Consider the following 21,129-nt stretch of genomic DNA (forward strand, 5'->3'; position numbering starts at 1 on the left):
AAAGAAAACATTTTATTAATAAGTTCAAGTGAGAGTCATATTTATACCCTAAAGACACGAATATGGATATAAAATAGAATTAGCTTTATTAAGGTAAATTAAAACAAGTTAAACGGGGAACTAAAAAAAAAGTATTGAAAATTTCAGTCATTAATCGGTAAACAAATTTATTATAACAGATACACACCAAAGAGAGCATCAAGTAAGTTGCTGGGCGAAATCGCCACCATTCTAAGCAAAGCACCAGAAAAACAATGAATCCATGTGCATGCAAGTTTTACTGGGAGGTGGGAAGGAGAGGTGAACATAATTCCATATGTCAATACACGGCAGAAAAGGAACATCGATACCCAAAGCTACTCAAACCAAAGTAAAAAGTACCTCTGTCACTGAAACAAATGACATATACTGACACATATACTATTTGGACAAAGACCAGAGTACAGTGAGTGAGAGAGGTCTAAGAGTGGTAGGTGGGAACTTCTATATGAGATAAAATTTCAGCTGGTTTGTCCAACTTTATACTGGGGGTATGGAGCAAGGGAGGGGGGACTCTCCTTCTGGAAGAAAAGGATAACACTCTAGGGACAGCCTGCTGATTCCCTTGCCTCATTTTTGCAAAAGTGGCTTCTCACAGTAAAGATGGGAACTAACCTAGTTACTCAAGTTAGATTAACTGAGACTTGAAATAAGCATGAAATTGAAATTCCTTGCAAACGGTCAAAGGCAACTCAGCTTTCCATGGCTTGCATGTGAAAGCTTTCTTCTTTTCCCTGTAACCTGCTTTTCACTTTTTATTGCAGGTGCTGAATGCTAAAAGGAAATATCATGGTAGGAAAACCGCAGGCTTTGAAAGAAAGTTGATGGACTGAACATGCATTCCCGTCTCTTGCTTCCCAGTTCATATCAAACCCTGGTGAAGATGTACAACAGATGAACAAAATCCAAAACTGTGCTGAGAATAAAAGAGGAACCATGGCCGACCAGAGGTTATGACAGATTGTAGGAAGACAGAAAGCAGATGGGATGGCAATGCTTATTAAGGAAAGTAGAGGCAGCTACAGCTTGAACTCAAACGAGCAGAAGGGTCATGACAGACATTCCTCCTGGTGTGGGTAAGGGGATGAGTTGGGGCAGTTAGCCCTCATCCCGCCCTCTGCCTGGGGAACAAAGCTTTCTAAGGTGGTGCTGATGCTACAGAGTGAAGCTCACATGAAAACCGAAGCTCACCAGTAACCTCACCCCATTTACATTCACAAAGTTCATAGTCTCACTGTTGGTGCTCTCATTTGGGGGTGGGGCCTACTCACCAGCAGAGGGAATCCACACCAGCTCCCTACTTAATCATCTGAACTGTCCAGTCATGAATACAGACAGCCCAAGATCACCAGACACTTAAAGAAAAAAACAAACAACATAAAAAGAAGGGCCAAGGGCTCCCCTGGTGGCGCAGTGGTTGAGAGTCCGCCTGCCGATGCAGGGGACACGGGTTCGTGCCCCGGTCTGGGAGGATCCCACATGCCGCGGAGTGGCTGGGCCCGTGAGCCATGGCCGCTGAGCCTGCGCGTCCGGAGCCTGTGCTCTGCAACGGGAGAGGCCGCAACAGTGAGAGGCCCGCGTACCGCAAAAACAACAACAACAACAACAACAACAACAAAAGGGCCAAGATGTTTAAAAAAAATGAAAAATTGACTCAGCAAGAAACAAAGATAATCCAGAAAACAGAATTTTTTAAAAAAATCTCTGTTAGTATTCTAATGAGGTCAAAAAGATCTCATCCATTGAAGGAAAAAAATTAAAAAGTAAGTAACTGTAGGGAAAAAAAAGAGCTATCAGAGAACAAGTGTTTTCTTGGAAATAAATATATGATTACCAAAATGAAAGTTTATTAGAAGGAAGGAAGAAGTAAACAAAATCTTTTCCTAAAATATAAAGCAAAAATCAGGGTTTTTTAACGGTGACATGGAGGCTTAGTTCATGAGGTCTTATAGTGGAGTTCCAAGAGAGGAACAGAGAAAATTAATATGAAGGAAATAATAGAAGAAAAATTTTCAGAATCAAAGATCAGCCTTCAGGTTAAACAGACATCTGAACATGAAGGTGAATTTTAAAAATCCTACTGCTAAACATAGTCTTAATATAATTTCTGGAAGTCTAAAATGAAGAGAACATATAAAAATCTTCCAGATGGTGAAAAAAGTGACAAAAGGACATGAATTTTATTGGCATTTGTCTATGTATCAGTAACACTAGACGCCAGAAGAGAATCAAATGATACCCTTATAATTCACAAGGAAATAATTCTGAACCTAGAATTCTATGTCCGTTCAAGTTGCAAACAAGCTTGAGGACAAAGAATCAGAAAATTTACCTTCTAACACTCTTCCATTAAAACTCACATGAGAGGGACTTCCCTGGTGGTCCAGTGTTTGAGAATCTGCCTTCCAACGCAGGGGACACAGGGAACTAAGATCCCACATGCTGCGGGGCAACTAAGCCCGAGCACCCTGGAGCCCATGTGCCGCAGCAACTAAGACCCGATGCAGCGAAATAACTAACTAAATAAATATTTTTTTTAAAAAATCACATGAGAATCTTCACAGTAATTCAAGAAAAGGGGAGAGATGGGAACCAAGAAACAGTATATCCAACCAGGATTTTGTGAAAAGAAATCCAAGGATGGCATCTCTACAGCTTGGAAAGTATAAAAATAAAGCAGAAAGCCAAAAGATTCTTCTCCTAAAAAATATCTCTGCAAGAAGAGCTGATTCATTTCAACAGAAGCTGATTCCATTCAATAGAAGGTATGAGGTAGAAGCTGGAAAATCTTCATGATATAGTAAAGAAGGTGTACATGTTTCTTCTCTGAACCTATATTAAAAAGAGCTAATTGGAAAAATTCCAAGCCAAAAAAAAGACAGGACAATTATGGTCTAAATATGTAGCAAACTAAAATAAGGCATGCCGTTAATCTTATGGGAGTGTAGGAAAGGAAACCCACTTCACCTTGACACTTGGCGATGGCCTCTCCAAGAGTTAAATGACATTAGCTTTCACTCTCAAGTTAGTCATATAAATTCCTCTGAGGTTCTCTTCTCCTGAATTGTTTCTACCAAGAATATTTCCACAGTCTTACTTTATAACAGTTCTAAATTTTAGACCTAACCTATAGACAAAGCTTGGAAGACCTGATTCTAGTCCTAGAGCCAACTGAAAATGCTGTAACTCCTGTCCATGTAAAGACAATAATACAGCTGAAAGAAGTCAGGAGGGGGCAGAGAGGGTGATTCTGGGCCTCTCAATTCCTTTTCAGCCTAGTAGAGAATAAAGAGGTACCACACACAAAAAATAGCCAAAACACATAAATTTAAGTAATATTACCAGAAGTGAACATTTACTACTAACAAAACTCAGCAGGTGAGAGGTAAGATTTATGTAGGCTAGACTGTTCTTTTTTCATCACTCAGAGTGTCAAGTGATACTGTCAAAGATTTATAAGTCACTACTTACAAGTTTATGGTTTAGAAATTTGAAGGAAACCACCAAAAAAATAGACATGGTTAAAAACTGCTAGTTCCAAGGACTGAGCTGAGAGAGATAGAAGATGTTTACTCTTCACTTAATACGTTCTTGACCATTTCCATTTCTGGAATGTTTTCTTCTTTTAACAATGATTAAAAAAATAACAAAATGATGGCAATATTTTAAATAAATTTGTTAAAAATGTAAGGCCAATAAACAAAAGCAATTAAATATAAACTTGGTATCTGCATTTCCCAACTCTGTAAACTGATTTCTTCTGGAACAGAGTGGAGGGTAATAAAAAATGTGGGCTTTGGAGTTGGATAGACTTGAATTTCAGGTTTAGCACGCACTAGTAAAGTGATCTTGGGCTTAATTTACCAAACTTTCCCAAGCCTCAATTTCATCAGTTACCAAACAGTGATAAAATTTAGCTTGAAGCACTGTTATGACAATTTGAAAAAATATTGTATATTACAATGCAGTGATGAGATACTATATAATAAAACTTGAAATGAGATAAAAGATATATTAAAATATGTGCCAAGCACATATTAGGCACTCAACAAAGTTAGTTGTTATAATCATTAACCCGCACCTCAGATCACCATCTTTAGGGTATATAGTTGGCAATTCAACAATAAAATCCAAGGTAATAAGAGCATTGTATTGCTAGGCAACTACAATAGAGACAATTACTAATTGGGTATCTTTTGTGCCTCCTGGGGCAGTGAGTCTCAAATTCAATACGCATAGGAATCACCTGGGGTTCTAGTTATAAAGGTACATTCTGATTCAGTGCATCTGGGATGGGGTCTAAGGAGCTGCATCACTAACGAGCTCTCACGGGATGTCAGCACTGTGTTCCAGGGACCACACTCTGAGTGGCAAGGCCCTAGATGATGGAATGAGCTGGCAAAGGTATTTACAGATGTTCATATTACAAATCTATAAGGCTGAATTTTTTTCTTCTTTAAACAAGATAACAATGAATCGATGTATCTTGCTCTTTTATGTTCAGAAATTACGTTACATAATAAATGCATACAGAGTAGAGGAATCTTCTGTAAAAGCTCAGTGTGTCCACCAGCTCTTATCACTCTGTACTCCCCATGGATCTGCCCTTGGATTGGCTGATGCAGTCACCATGTGAATGGATTGACACTGCTTGACCACCTGTGAGAGGTCACATGCCAGCGATGGAACAATCTCTCGTGCTAATTTATTCTGGACCTCTGCTGCCTCTGACAATTGCACGTTAGAGTATTTTCACAAGTGTTATTACAGTAAATCTGACTCAACTAGAGCATTTGGGCTGACGTTTTAAGTATTTCATGTTTACAACCCCTTTGCAAAGGGACTTAGCAACGTCCAAAAAGTAGATATGCACTTGCCCTTTGAACCATTTCCAGGTTCTCATTTCTAGGACTCCACCCTGAGGCTACACTTTTGTGGGAGACAGAATAATGGCGCCCCAAAGATGTCCAGGTCCTAATCCCCATAACCTGTGAGTATGTCAACCCTACTTGGCAGAAGGGACTTCACCGATGTGAGTAAATTAAGGATCTTGAGATAGGGAGATTATCCTGAATTAATTAGGTGGGTTCAATGTCATCCAAGGACCCTTAAAGTAGAAGAGAGATCAGGATAATGCAATGTTCTCCACCCACCATTGCTGGCTGTGAAAATGGAGGAAGGGAGACAGCAAGCAAGGAATGTAGGTGGTCTCTAGAAGCTAGAGAAGGCAAGGAAGGGCATACCCCCTAGAGCCTCCGGAAGGAACACAGCCCTGCTAACACCTTGGTTTCAGCCCAGTGTGACTGATTGCAGACTTCCGACCTCCAGAGCTATAAGGTAATAAATTTGTGTTGCTTTAAGCCACTAGGTTTGCTGTAATTTGTTACAGCAGTAATAGGAGACTAATTATGAAATTATGAAAAATTTCATATTTCACAAATATGAAATAGCATAGGCACAGGACATCACTGTGGTTTTATTTGTAACAGCTAAAGATTGGAAACGACCCAAATATCCATAATTAGAGACTAGTTGAACAAACACAGTGGCAGCCTCTGCACCTCTAAACAAGAATGAGGAAGCTCTCTATACCTGATATGAGCTGACCTTTAGGACATATTTTCAAGTAGGAAAAAACAAGATACAGAACACTATGGATTTTACCTTTCAAGTAGGAAAGAAAGAGAAATAAGAATATACATATGTTCCTTTTTCATAAAGAGAAATACTACAGGATAGGCCAGAAATAAATTAATAAAAATAATTACTTATGGGGTATGTGATGAAGAAGCTAGGGAAGGAAGCAAGATATCTCTGAGAATATATCTTTTAATATATCACTTTGACTTTTGGGCCAGGTAAATGTTTTTCCACATTTAAAATATAAAATTATATTTAAAAATAATTTAAAATAAAATTAAAATATTCATATTTAATTTTAATAGTTTTCTGCCTACGATTAAAATTCTAAAACCTTCCTTAGACTTACTCCGCTGCTAATGGAATTCTATCCCAATGCCAAATAAATACTCAAATCGAGAAACTCTTTCCTGACAGAACTGGCAAAATCACAGATTGCTGGTGGGTTAAGATTGACCATTTCTGCTGATTTTGCTGTTTGTTAAACCATATTCTGACATTACGGACCTGACTGACAGGCTATGGGACACGGTACACCTCTTGCAAAGCAAATAGAGAAAACCAGTTTCATAGAGCTAGCAACAGCGCCATCTGGTGGCAACACCTAAAGCTATAACTTAAAATTGAAGTACAGATTCTTTTTGAAGTGGTGTGCTCTTTTATACTGAAATTATACTATATGTGGGGGAAAACAGCAACCAGAAATGGCTGGTAGCAAGACCTTATTAACTCCTGTGTGAAACTGAGGTGACTCTTAATACACGATACTGATATATTACATTTAAAAATGCATTTAGCTTGCACAAAATCCTTATTGAAACTCAAGCAACAAGAAGCAATTTTGAAAAAATTTCTTTTAGTGTCAATTATAGACATGCCAAATCTATTTTCATAGTTTTTAAGATCCACGCTGTAAAAATGCAGCCAGTTTCAGTTTAAAAAAACAAAAAGCCAGGATGATTTACACAACTATTTCTGATTACCCGGGTTCCTAAAAGTGAGAGATAGAAACCACTACCACATCCCAGGAGGGTCTAAACTACTGAATAAAACACACCTTATTTGTTTTTCATTCTTCCTTTCCCAGTACTGGCCAATGAATAAAATTATTTCCATGTTCAATTCTTATCAAAAATAGGAGATTTTCTCTTTCTTTTAAGATGACTGTTTACACATAAAATTACACTATAGAAGTGAGGCAATTAAGCAGTTTGGATTAAACATAAATTTGCTTTAAAAATCTTAAAATAATTGTCATAAAAACACTATTTGGATAATTGCTTCAATCGCGCCAACAAGTTGCTGTAAGACGAATCAATTCGATTCAAAAGAAATTTATGGAGCACCTACTGTGTGCCCTGCCTGACCCTGATTCAGGTACTGGAAGGGCTAGTGGAGGTGCCTAAGAGCCAGGGAAGCTTCTGTAAAGGAGAGTTGGCAGTTAGTGGTGTGAGGGGCGGGGCTTGCGGCTGAAGAGGGCAGAAACAGACAGACGTGTAAGACTGCGAGAACACAGAAAGGATGCTAATAAAAAGGGAGGAAGAAACGTTGGGATTGGGATTGACATATATACACCAATATGTATAAAACAGATAACTAATAGGAACCTGCTGTATAAAAAAATAAAATTCAAAATAAAAAAGAAAGAAAAGTTGTGGAAATTCATGGGCAACTTTCTGATAAGCAAAAGCAGGGGTTGGCGTTATTTTACCTTACTCTTTAGCTAACAGTACTAGTTGTAAGCGAGGCTACAGTTCAGGACTTACCATCTCTCCTGGCATCTGCTATCACCCTTGCTGCGGACTTGCTCATCACGTGCACGACGCACAGAGGGCAGTTCACAGCGCCGGCTATGGTGATGGCTCTCAGCGTGGCTTCTGCCTCCACCGCTTCTGGGCGGCCCAGCTCATGGCCCTCGGGACCCGTTATCCCCAAAGCCAACATCTTCTTTGCTCCCTAAAAAAGGCAGCAGGAACATACACACTGGTGAGAAAGGTTTACTAACGACAACTCCCATAATTTTGTTGTGAAACGAATGCACTGCCAGGCTTTTATTTTAGATCTATTAGGTATAGGTGTGTGTGAATGTGTGCGTAGACAGTGTGTGTTTTGGGTAAAAATAATCTACTACTCTCAAAGCATATGTTAATTTTTCATATACATATTTCACAATCAAATTATTTTGATTGAAAAGGTGACAAAGATATGAGGTCTGTTCTAATCACAATCTGAAAAGCAGTGTCCATATTTAAGACTTTTTATTGGTTCAGAACAAAATATAATAAAACAAAGTATTCTAGTATTATGTCCTTGATGAAGCGACTCATTTATGTAGTTAGTTGTACGTTTTACTGATTCATTCTCTTCATTGCCTTCTCCCCCGATCCACGGAGTGACATTAGACCAATATTTCCTCTCTCCAAAAGTGTCATTCCTTCCTTACAAAAAAGGCAAGAAGTCGAGACTCAGAGTGTCAAAATGACTTGCCTGGTGTCACACAGCTACGACGCGGAAGAGTCCAGTTTAAACCTGGTGTGTTTGAGCTTACAGCTCATGCTTTCCTCTTATCATCCCCCCTGCCCACCGCCACCCCCCCATCCTGGCCACGGGGCCTCCATCTCACTGACTTTAATGGGAACTGAGCCCAGGGAGAGAGAAAGATCAGCTAATATAAAGGGTAAGAGACAGCTCTTTAAATCTTGCAGATGGTGTACCCTTCGGGCATTAATAATGGAACTAACATGAGAAATATCATCTAGATTCCTCCACAGCACAATTTTTTTTTTTTTTTTTTTTTTTTTTTTGCGGTACGCGGGCCTCTCACTGTTGTGGCCTCTCCCATTGTGGAGCAGAGGCTCCAGACGCGCAGGCCCAGCGGCCATGGCTCACGGGCCCAGCCACTCCACAGCATGTGGGATCTTCCAGGACCAGGGCACGAACCCGTGTCCCCTGCGTCGGCAGGCGGACTCTCAACCACTGCGCCACCAGGGAAGCCCCACAGCAGATTTTAATACCCAGTTTCTGAAAAGAATGGGGCTTTAAACAGCTACCTAATGCACCGCTTTAGTCATCAGATTTCACTGATGTCCACACTTTGGCATTTTGAACCAGCAGCTTGAGCTACTTAAAAAAAAAAAAAAATGCTGGGGACACACAAAAAAATATTTGTGTTTTTAGAATAAACCTTGTCTGAGATCTAATAACTGATTTGAAAAAGGGAACTCCTCATTCCAATACATATACCACCTGCAAAAAACTCAGAGCCGGACAGCAAGTAATTCAAGTCAAGTGTTTCCAAGCCACATAAAATTAGTTTCTGAATTTCCTTTCTTCCAATCCATTAAATGAATTAACCTACATGGGGCCAGTCATCCTCACCTTAAGTTATGGCCATTTTCATTTCTGTGGAAGTTCTGGAAGGCAGTTACTTACCTCTGCAATTAGGTCTCCATTTTCTGCATGAACTTGAGCAATTGCTCCAATTTCCTTGCACTGAGAGAAGACCTTGTACAGCTCCACATCTCTCAGCATGTACAGATCTTTATAGGCCATAAACACCTTGAAGGAGTTCACACCTTTATCTTGGGTAAGGATTTTCATTTCTTCTTTAACCTAAAAGGGCCCAAAAACCACAACAGAATGTCACTCTTTAATTTAAAGATAATATCAGCATTCTCCAAAATCTTGCATTCAGAAGAAAATGAAGTAAAATAAGGACATCAGTTGAACTCCAGAAAAATGTAATTAAGGTCTTGATCTTTCCCCTAGGTTAGACCTCATTTCATCTGATGAACTGCTGTTGCTACGATACTTTTATTTTTTTATTTTTTAAAATTATTTATTTATTTAGGCTGCACTGGGTCTTAGTTGCGGCAGGCAGGATCTTTAGTTGCAGCATGTGGGATCTAGTTCCCTGACCAGGGATCGAACCCAGGCCCCCTGCATTGGGAGTGCAGAGTCTTAGCCATTGGACCACCAGGGAAGTCCCTACGATACTTTTAAATCATGAAAGAGTTAATAGCACTTCCCCCAAATACTTCATTGTTATACTTTATTAAATTCTCAGCATCTATCTCCTGATGAGAAGAAATTATTCTAGAACATGAAAACAAAGCCACTGGCAGCAACAGAAGCAATTGTGTCTCTAGAAGGAATCAGAGCTAATGTGAAGTAAGGGTTTGGGGTCAAATCTGGAACCTACAGGATGAGTTCAGAGATGCAGGTAGTGGAAGATGCAGACTGAGCCACTGGCAGCTCCTGGGAGTTGAGTGACTCTGGACCTGTCAGAAGCCTCAGGAGCCTTCTGGGTTGCCAACTAAAAGGTTCTGATCACCGATTCCAATGTGTGGAGGTGGGGAGGTTCCCCACCCTCACCAAGTGGCTCTCCAGACACCAGCTGGGGGGTATCCTACAATTAAACTCAATTTTCACACTATCTACCTGCACCAGGTAGACCGCACTGGGTTCCACAAGTTAAGGGTTCAGTGCTATGGGGTGTCCAGGTTGTCACCTGCACTTTTGACCAACTGGCTATAAATCAGAGCTTCCCACAACCCCCTCCTCGGGTTCAATTAATTTGCTAAAGTGGTTCACAGAACTCAGAGAAGCATTTTACTTACTGGATCACCAGCTTATGATAAAAGGATACAATAAAGGATATAGATGAACATCTGGATGGAAGAGGTACATCATAGGACAAGGAATGGGGAAAGGGCACGGGGCTTGAATGCCCTCTCTGAGAGCACCACTCTCCCCAAATCTCCACTTGGTCACCATCCTGGAAGCTCTCCAAATCCTATCCTTTTAGGTTGTGGTGGAGGCTCAATTACACAGGCATGATTGATTAAAGCATTGGCCATTGGCAACTGATCCAGCCTCCTGCCCCTCTCCCCTCCCTGGAGGTCAGCTGGGTGGAACTGAAATTTTCAACCCTCTAATAATACAGTTGGCTCCTGGGTCAATCAGCCCCCATCTTTAGGTGGGGTCTGAAAGTCACCTCTTTAACATAATAAAAGGCACCTTTGTTGCTCTCATCACTTAGGAAATTCCAAGGGTTTTAGGAGCTGTGTGCCAGAAATGGGGATGAAGAGCAGACATGCATTTCTTATTATAAATCGTAACAGCACACCAATGGTAAGGGACAAGTTAAGATCAAAACTAGCTTAGTAATAGCCCTTGCAGGTCCAATTCTAGTCTCAACAAAGACTAAAAACTTCAAAGGAAAAGTCAGAGGACGATCAAATAAAATTGCTTAAATTTCTACATGCTAAAAAAAAAAAAACCACACACACACATACAAATATATATATAATATAAAATATAAAACAAAAATATACGACAAAACATAAAAATATAAAACAGGCATAGGATTATAGCTCTTAGTTAATAAAAAATTTAAAAAGAGTTATTGCTGTTTCTACTTGATAAGAAAAACCCTAACATTCTAGGTAAAAAATGTTACAGTTCAAACAGTAAATACAAATGACTAATAAACATGGAGAAAACGTTAACCTTCCTACTGACTAAAAAGTATAAAATAGGGACTTCCCTGGTGGCACAGTGGTTGGGAATCCGCCTGCCAATGCAGGGGACATGGGTTCGATCCGGGAAGATCCCACATGCCACGGAGCAACTAAGCCCGTGCGCCACAACTGCTGAGCTTGTGCTCTAGAGCCCACAAGCCACAACTACTGAGCCTGCGAGCCACAACTACCGAAGCCCACATGCCTAGAGTCCGTGCTCCACAACAGAAGCCACTGCAATGAGAAGCCCACACAGAGCAATGAAGAGTAGCCCCCGCTCACCAGAAGTAGAGAAAGCCCGCGTGCAGCAACAAAGACCCGACGCAGCCATAAATAAATAAATAAACTTATTTTTTTTTAAGTACAAAATAAAACAATGCAATTTTTCCCTACTGAATCAGCAAAGTGTTAAAAATGACAATATCACATGTTAAGTTACTCACTCCCATCACTATTTATTCCTTTACTAATTTCCCTTACTTACCTCCATGGCGCTTTATCACCTGGCATATAATATAGTTACTTGTTGATGGCCTTCCTCCTCCTCTAGAATTTCCACCCCGTAAGAGCAGGGCCTTTGTACAGTCTGTCCATTGCTATATCCTAGAATAGTGCCTGGTCCATAGTGGCCCCTCAATAGCTTTTTGTTGGATGAATAAATGCATGAAAAGGAACGGCAAACACCAAAATGTTGAGAATGGTCATCACTGAAATGATGGAATGGGTTCCAAGATCCATTAAGTGACAACAGCAAGGGCAGGACTTGGTATAGTGTGCCTCATTTTTTTAAGCTTCCTTATAAGTTCATATTTTCTACCATGAGTCTATTATTTTTATAGTCAGAAAAAAAATGCTTTAAACATTGTTGGAATATTCACACGATGGGGTTCCCAAAGGGAGTTATGATCCGCATTGCTCAGATGAAATACCTATTCCTCCCTGAGTAGAAGAGCCTTTCTGAAGGTGACCTCGTTACACATCCCTGTCATCCACATCCTCGTCATCCACATCCTCATCCACAGGTAAGTCTCACTATACTGTATTGTTCTCGCACCATCAGCATCACCTGGGAGCTTGTTAGAAATGCAGAATCTCAGGCCCCGCCCCAGACCTACTGCAATGGGTTGACTGTGTCCCCCCCAGATTCATATGTTGAAGTCCTAACCCCCAGTACCAAATGTGACCTCGCTTGTGTAAAAAATTAATAAATAGAAACGTCAATTAAGCGTATGTCGGGAGACCAGAAGGGGGAGCTCTCACACCTGCATGTCACCACAGGGGGGAAAAAAAAAAGACTCCTTTCTTGGCAAGGTCTTAGCCAATGAAAAGTCACGGACTCGTTGTTTACTACAGCCCTCCCAGCTTCCTTTCCCCCTCGATGAAAGCCTGCTCCTTCCCTTGCCCCGCGGGGACTTGCACGTGGCTCGCCAAGCTTGAAGACCCTGAACCGCAATTCTCTGCTGATCCCAAATAAACCCATTTTTGCTGGAGAAATACCCAACAGTCTATTTGTTTCAGGTCAACATTTGGAAATAGGAGCATTGCAGATGCAATTAATGAAGATGAGGTCAGCAGGGTGGACCATAATCCAAGAAGACTGGTGTCCTTGTTAAAAGGGGAAATTTAGACACAGACACACACACACACACAGAACATCATGTAAAGATGATGGCAGAAATTCGGGTGATGCTCCTACAAATCAGAGAATACCAGAGACTGTCAGGAAACCGCCAGAAGCTGGTGAGAGGCATGAAAGAGATTCTTCCTCACAGCGCTCAGAAGGAACCAACACTGCCAACGCCTTGATCTCAGACTTTTAGCCTCCGGAACTGTGAGACAATACACTTCTGTTGTTTCGGCCACCCAGTTTGTAGTTCTTTGTTACAGCAGCCCTAGCAGACTAATACACTCACTACACATAATCTGTGTTTTAACAATATTCAGCAGGTAATCATTTGCATATTAAAGTGTGAGAAACACTGGTAAGGGCAAACATCTTCACCGTTGCTCTATCTTATAAAACGAGAGAGGGAGGAAAGGAGGAAGGGAGAAGGGAAAGAAGGAAGGGAGACAGAGAGGAAGGACGGGAGGGAGGGAGGAAGGAGGGAGGGAGGGAGGGAGGGAGGGAGGAAGACCCTAAAAGCACGAAAGAGATCAGATGCCTCAGTTAGAATGGCGTTTCTGGGGAAAAATTAACTTCTTCTCTGGACTATAAACCTTGCTATTACGTTTGCTGAACTATCTGTTAAAGACTGATTCCTTGTTTTATATTAACTTGGTGTCTAAAGTCCAAATTTTGGGAGGAAGGAGGGACATAAGTTACATGGTAACTTCAAATAAAGTCATCCCGTGAGCCCTTTCTGGCAAAACGAGTTCTGAATTAAGTTCAATGTGGAAAAACATGTTACTGATTTAAACCACAAGTAAAAGTTTCTTCCAAGGTACACATACACGTTTTCACGGGGAAAAAAATAAACATATTTTAACATCTCTCAAAACTGTCTTTTCTGTCTGAATCATGTGATCATTTCTGCCATGACCTAAATAATTAGCAGATCCGGAAGGTTGTGTAAGCTCTGCTTTGAAATGCTTTGACCAGGTGTTGATGTTAGCAGAGCGCCAGGTTAGTGCACAGGGAGGAGAAGGCCTTGAACACATTCCCAGTCCGTCCCTTCCTTGATTTTTTCCCAGATATTAAAAACATTTGTAACTAAAGTTCTGATCTGTGGGAAAAGACTGCTTAAAAGTGTCCTGTATTGTTAAGTTGAGAAGTCCAGTACTTTTCAAAATTACATTTAAAGTATTTACAATTCATGAATTAAATATTAGGAAAGTCTTTTGTGAATGAGTATAAGGGATTTATCCTATCACTTTCCTACGCTTTAAAATTTTTTTTAGTTTTCTAAATTGATAATACCTCACAAGATTCAAAATTCAAACAGTACAAAAGAATATGCAGTGAAAAGTCTTCCCTCCAATTCTGACTTCCAGGAAGCAACCAACATCACCAGTTTCTTATGTTTTGACATTGCCTGTTCCTTGATCTTTGCAAAGAGCAAGGACTAAAGGACTAAATGGAAGAAACTGGACCCCCCAGTGGTTCACCTGCTCACTCCACCATGTCACCGCCACATGAAGGCTGTAGTCACAGCAGACTTTGGGATCAGCCCAGCTTCGCCAGGTCTCGAAGGCCTCGATGAGGGAGTGGCCTTTGTGAGGAATAGCAAAATCAATGATCATGGTGGTGCCTCCTGCCAGGGCAGCCTGGAATCACAAAAGAGTTTCAACAGGTTAGCCATCAGCTTTCTAGTTGAGTCATTTATCTCCTTGAACAACATGCATTTGCAAGCACTTGGGCAAACTTGATGGGTCCAGGAAATTGCACAAAGATGCTGCCTGTTTAAAAGATCTAGAGAGACATGAATAGATGTTCCATAAATTAAAGTTTGAAGTATTAAAAGAGCTGGAATTGCTTCTGCAAAAAGAATGACACGTCTCATGAAATGAAAATGGCTTTGACCAAAGAAAACAGTGAAGGCTGTAAAGTAAAACCAAAATGGAAAAACGGAGAAGATTCAAACATTTTTCTTCTCAAGAAAACATCATTGTACAATCCACTTCATTAGAATCAATCTTGGTGAATTGTATCTCTAACTACACTGTGTTGCACACAGACTCCTGGGAGACTCACGTGATTCCCACCTCACCTTCATTCCCCACAACCAACTGGTGACTCCTTAATCTTTCCTTAATTCTCAACTGTCCCCTCTAATCCATCTCCAATGCTCTGGTCCTAATGTCACCCCTCAGCTTGATCTTCATGTCCCCAGTTTTGCTCTTACTTCCTCCAATGAAAACCCCTTTTTGCAATTAGGGGGAAATTCCAAAGCACAGATGTGACCCCTTGACTCCAAGACTTAAAACTGAATGCTTCTCACGGCCTCTGGAATAGCGTTTAATCTTTTTAACATGATCTACAAGGCCTTGCACGATCTGCCTCGAAGCTCCTATTTTCCCTGGCATATTACACTATGTTACATTACAACTGGATTAAAAACTATTAAGTTATTAAATCACGTCTTTGACTAATTACTGACTTTGATTTTATTTAAACTAAGATTAAAAGATGGTTAAATGTGTTTTTAACTGCTGTGTTCAGAAAATGGAGGTGAAAAAAAAAAACATAGGCAGGGATATACTAGTGCACTGGTTAAGGGCACCGACCAAAGAGGCTTATTGGTTCCAGGGCACAGCTCAGATTCAGCACTTATCAGTATGGTACTCGGAGCAATTCCTTAACCGCTTCCTTCCCTCCCTCCTTCCTTCCTTAAATCGTTCCTTCCTTCTTTCCTTGTACAGTATTGTTCTGTACATTCTGCACATTTGATCCCCAGAACGTATTCATCTTATAACTGGAAGTCTGTGTCCTTTGATCAACAGCTCCCCATTCCCCCCATGCGCCCCGTCCCCAGCCCCTGGCAACCACCATTCTACTCTTGGTTTCTCTGAGTTTTGCTTTTTTAGATTCCACATATAAGTGAGATCATATAATATTTGTGTTTCTCTGTCTGACTTATTTCACTTAGCACAATGTCCTCAAGGTCCATCCACTTTGTCACAAATGGCAGGATGTCCCTCTTTCTCGATAATATTCCAGTGTGTACATACACCATATTTCCTTCATCCACTCATTCATAGATGGACACGTTAATTTACTTATATCTTGACTATTGTGAATAATCCTGCAATGAACATGGGAGTGTAGACAGCAATTTCTTAACCTCTGTGTGCCTTTGATTCCTAACCTGTAAAGTGAGGACAATAATTGTACCTGAACCATAGGGTTGTTGGGAGGATTAAATTGGGGTGACGTATATAAAGTGCTTAATACCGTGTTTGACTCATGGTTAAGTGCTTCATAAGCTTCAGCCCACAATGAGTGATGAGCCTTTGCACCACTGCTTTAGAATCAGGCATTTCCCCACTTTTCATACATTGACTCATCTCACTACCAGAAACATGGTCATGTTACAACAAAGAAGGGAGTGCCGCCAGCTTTCCCCCCAGGTCTGCACCCCTGTCACCTTACCCCTCACTCACAGCCCCCCAGCCATGCCGAGTGCTCCCAAGGTCCCAGCTGCTACATTAGCTCCATTCTATCTCCTCGTTCTTGCTTACTTCAATGGGTTTTTATTTTTCCTTAAGTCACTTGGTCCCACTCCAAATCTTTTTGCTCTCAAAAATCTATTTATACAGGATCCTGTACTTTATCTTTAGATAACAATTGCCTTATGCATGGCAAAAAAATACATACTTGCATTTCTTAAGAAATCCCTATTGGTATAATGACAATACCAGAAAAAATTCCTTAGGCTCTATATTTTTATTTGAATGCAGATTAACCTTCTCACCTTCTTCCTTCTAAAATGTCTTCTCACAGATATCCCTTGAGGCTGAAGGGCATTTTTCTAATAGAAAGTGCTGTTAATTTAAGTGTTGGAAGAAAGTACTTTTTTAGTGTCTACTGAACTAGAAAATCAAGCTTAAAGAACAATTCTTTCCATATTAAATGTCTATCACATGCAGGATGTGGGGAAACTAAATACAGTGCTGGTAGAAATATAAATAAAATGATGCAACCACTTTGGAAAATAGTTTGGCAGTTCCTCATAGAGTTACCAAATGACCCATCAATTCCACTCCTAAGTATATACCCAAAAGAAATGAAAACATGTCCACACAAAAACCTGTACACAAATATTCAGAGCAGCATTATCCATAATAATCAAAAAGTGGAAACAACCCAAATGCCCATCTACTGATGAATGGATAAACAAAATGTGATATATTCATACAATGGAGTATTATTGGGCCATAAAAAGGAATGAGGTTCTGATGGACTTGCTACAACTTGGATGAACCTTGAAAACATGATGCTAAGTGAAAGAATCCAGTCACAAAAGATCACATATCATATGATTCCGTTTATATGAAATGTCCAGAAGAGATAAATCCATAGAGACAGTAAGTAGAATAGTGGTTGCCTGGAGCCAGGGGGCTTGGGGTAAGTTGGGGTGATAGCTAAAGGGTATGGGCTTCTTTCTGGGGAGATAGAAATGTTCCAAAATTGATTGTGGTGATGGCTGCACAGCTCTGTGAATATACGAGAGAACATTAAACTGTACACTCTAAATGGCTAACTGGTATTGTATATCAATTACATCTTAATAAAATTATTACCAAAAAAATGTCTACCCAAGTGAGCCATTACAGGGAGTGAGGGGGCTGTTACACACAATGCAATGAAAAGTCTTCCCTCCAATTCTGACTTCCAGGAAGCAACCAACATCACCAGTTTCTTGTGTTTTGACATTGCCCATTTCTTGATCTGCCCATTTCTTGATCTTTGCACAGAGCAAGGACTAAGGGACTAAATGGAAGAAACTGGACCCCCCAGTGGTTCACCTGGTCACTGCACCATGTGACACAGTAATAATCAGACACACACAAATAATCAGACCGTCTAGAGGGGGAGACAGAAACATGCACAAACAATTATAATAAAATAATCAGATGGTAATAATAGGTAGCAAGTACACTTCCATAGTAAGTGTGCTATAGGAATTGCTAAAGGGAAGTTAAAATTGCTAAGCTCCCTAGAAGAGGAAAAGACTCCTGGGAATTCAGAGGAAGGAAATAGATCAGAGGAAGCTGGGATGTGAATTAGCATTAGGACATAAATGTGCAGTTGCCAATAAGGATAATAGTATCTAACTTGTAGTGAGTGCTTATTATGTGCCAGGAACTATTCTGATGTTCTAAGTGCTTTAACCATCTCATGAGCTCTGCAGCAGGTCGTATTGTTAACCCCTTTTTAGAGTTGAGGAAACTGAGAATAGCACCATGAAATAACTCCCCACATCTCACAGCTAGAGAATAACAAAGGCAAGACTGGACCCAGGTCATTGTGCTCCAGAGCCAGTGCTTTCAGTAACAGTTGACAGCAGGAAGGAAACTCTGAGAAAAGGGTCCGTGAGGAAGCATCAGTAGAAAAGTGGTAAAGGGCAGAATGTACATGCAAAAGAGAAACAGACTCACAGATAGAGAACACACACTTGTGGTTATCAAAGGAGAGAAGGAAGATGGGGAGGGACAAATTAGAAGTATGGGATTAAGGGCTTCCCTGGTGGCGCAGTGGTTGAGAGTCCGCCTGCCAATGCAGGGGACACGGGTTCATGCCCCAGTCCGGGAAGATGCCACATGCCACAGAGAGGCTGGGCCCGTGAGCCATGGCCACTGAGCCTGCGCGTCCGGAGCCTGTGCTCCGCAACGGGAGAGGCCACAACAGTGAGAGGCCCGCGTACCGCAAAAAAAAAAAAAAAAAAGAAAGAAAACAAGTATGGGATTAAGAGATACAAACAACTATGTATAGAACAGATAAGCAACAAGGATACACTGTACAGCATGGGGAATTATACCCATTATCTTGTAATAGCCTATAATGGAGTATAACCTGCAAAAACACTGACTCACTATGCTGTACACCTGAAACCAACATACTACTGTAAACCAACTGTACTTTAAAAGCAGATGACTGGGATATGTGAAGCAATGGTTCCCAGAAGAAGGCAAGGCAGTGGCTGGCTGCGGGGGTGACGGGAGTCCAGGAGCTGATTCTGACTGGAGTGACTGAGAGGTGGCAGACGAGGGGACAGAGGAGGGCAGCCGGTCTGGCCTTTGGAGGGAGCATGAATTCTGTGCAGAGGACCCTGAGTGTGAGGTGCTCGGGCACACGTCCACTCCGTGTGTTTGCAGACAGAGAAGCGCAGCCCTGATGCTGAAAGGAGCACTCACACGCAGGAGAAGGATGTGGCAGTCACCTTGCAGGGGATGCCAGAGGGGTGCCAAGGTCAGCGGAAATAACCAGAGAGAGAGACGCCATGGCAACATGCTCCAGAACATACCGGCCCTTAGCAAGAAAACAAAGCAGGTCTGAGCCAGTGGCTGTTTCTGGGTGGAGCGAATACAGATCCTTTTGATTTTCCTCTAGTTAAATTTTCTTTTCAATAGTTGCTACATTTTCTATAACAAAGCCTAACTTTCAAAAGAAGAAAAAATAAGGATTTTACACATATGTGATACAAATCCAGGTATGCATGTATATGCCATATAAATTAAGTAGCTCAACTTTGATGGGCCTCTTATGAGGCTGAAGATGTCATGGTCAAACGGACACTTTTTTTTTTTTTTAAACTACAGCAAATTGAAATTCCTGGGGCTATCATTTAAAAGCCCATAAATAAGGATTTATCACAGATGCTCTATCTCCCTAATGAACAGAAAAGGAGCAGCCACTTGTCTTCTTTGGTTTCTTCTTGTTCTGTTTCTCCTCCCTAATTTCCTCCTTCTCCTCACCCTCAAAACGGGACCAGATCTAGAAAAACTATAGTGCCTGGGACAGGATAGCCTGGGCCAATCCTAGGCAATGGATTGAAAACGGAACCTGTCTTTTTCCAAACCCCTGGGGCTTTATCCATCCACCTGCCGCAGGGATCCTGGCTACTACCCTGGGACCTGGCAAACAGTGGCCGGGCACTGTCAGCGCCCCAGCCTCCTTTGAACCTCTTTCTTCCTCCTGCCTCTTCGGTTCTCTCTGGTTACCCAGGGTCCCTGGGCTGCCCAAAGTCATCTCAAATCCCTGACTATTATTTCAAGATCTGAAATGTTCCCTTCTTTCCACTGGATCCAGGGAGCCACGTGCCAGAGCTGCAGTTCTGTAATCCCAATTAGAGGGGACACCAGGAGGTGTGAAGGAGACCTGCCCCTCCCGGGAAGTATCTGCCTCTTGGAATAAGAGCTTGTTCAAATGCCCAGTCCTGGGTTAAGCATCTTACACACATTAGCTCATTGAATGAAGCCTTGCTATAGTCCTGAGAGGTAGAAACTGCTTTTCTTATTTTACAGTTGAGGATACTGAGGCTCAGAGAGGTCAAATGACTCTCCAGGCTCTCACAGCTGGTAAATTCTCATTGGGAACATGGAGGAGGATACAGCTTTGAGCAGGAGGTCTTACATTTAGCCTACTCTGGGCCTCAGCCCTAGGCAGGCCACTCCCCCTTATCTGACCTTCCATTTAGTGTGATCTGACTTCCAGCCTGTTGCCCCAAGTCATCAGTGAATCATTACTTGGAGAAAGACATAGGTTGGTAAAATGAATCAAGCATTTAAGAAACCCAAAGCCATACCAAAACAAAACAAGTCCCATCAAATTATAAATTGTAAATTCACAAATGAGACGCAACTTTATTAAGCTCATGTGATGTTCATCACTGCGACAACTGCCATGGAAATAATGCGCCCCTAAAAGAGTTATTACAAGGAAAGGCCCATATCAGTGCTTCTTGGCCTCCACACACTTGTTAGCCATGGGATAATTAACTTTATCCAGCAAACCAACTCATCAGAACATCTCATTCCTAGCTCACCTGGGATATTTTCAGTATTCGTTGAATTGCTTTTAACATCAGATGCTTCTAGATTCACTTCACAAAATGTTCACCAGGATCAACGTTTGAAGAATGAAGAGAGTTTAGGGGAAGGAGAACCAGTAAAGGGTGGAAATTCCTTTCATGTTTTTATACAAAGCCTAATTGTTTCCTTTGTATTTATTGCTGATTGACTTCTCCTTTCTTTGTCAGTTAGCCAAACAAAATGTGTTTGCCTTTTCTAATCTTGGCTCATAAATCAGTTCTTTCGGCTCCTAATTACTTTGGCTGTTCTCCCTTGAAAACCTTCCAATTTGTCTAAAACCTTCTCTTGAGGGGAAAAGAGCGTGTGCTGTCTTAGGTGAAAACGTGATAGAACATAAATTGGGATAAACTCTTACCCAACAGTGGGGTCATAATATGACAGAACACGAGATTCTATT

General features: G+C 41.1%; 1 protein-coding gene across 3 annotated transcripts in view; it reads right to left on the minus strand.

Annotated features, from left to right (window-relative positions):
* DPYS (dihydropyrimidinase) overlaps window positions 1-21,129 on the minus strand; it is a 98,425-nt gene that overhangs the window by 68,789 nt on the left and 8,507 nt on the right. For all 3 annotated transcript variants that reach the window (XM_081258186.1, XM_081258185.1, XM_081258184.1), the window contains exons 2-4: window positions 14,307-14,465; window positions 9,112-9,291; window positions 7,446-7,635 (exon numbers count right to left, since the gene is read on the minus strand). In XM_081258186.1, the coding sequence (XP_081114312.1) occupies window positions 7,446-7,635; window positions 9,112-9,291; window positions 14,307-14,465 (529 nt within the window). The remainder of the gene's footprint in view (window positions 1-7,445; window positions 7,636-9,111; window positions 9,292-14,306; window positions 14,466-21,129) is intronic.

This window comes from Mesoplodon bidens (assembly GCF_964165515.1).
Source record: "Mesoplodon bidens genome assembly, chromosome: 16".
Lineage (NCBI taxonomy): Eukaryota > Metazoa > Chordata > Mammalia > Artiodactyla > Ziphiidae > Mesoplodon > Mesoplodon bidens.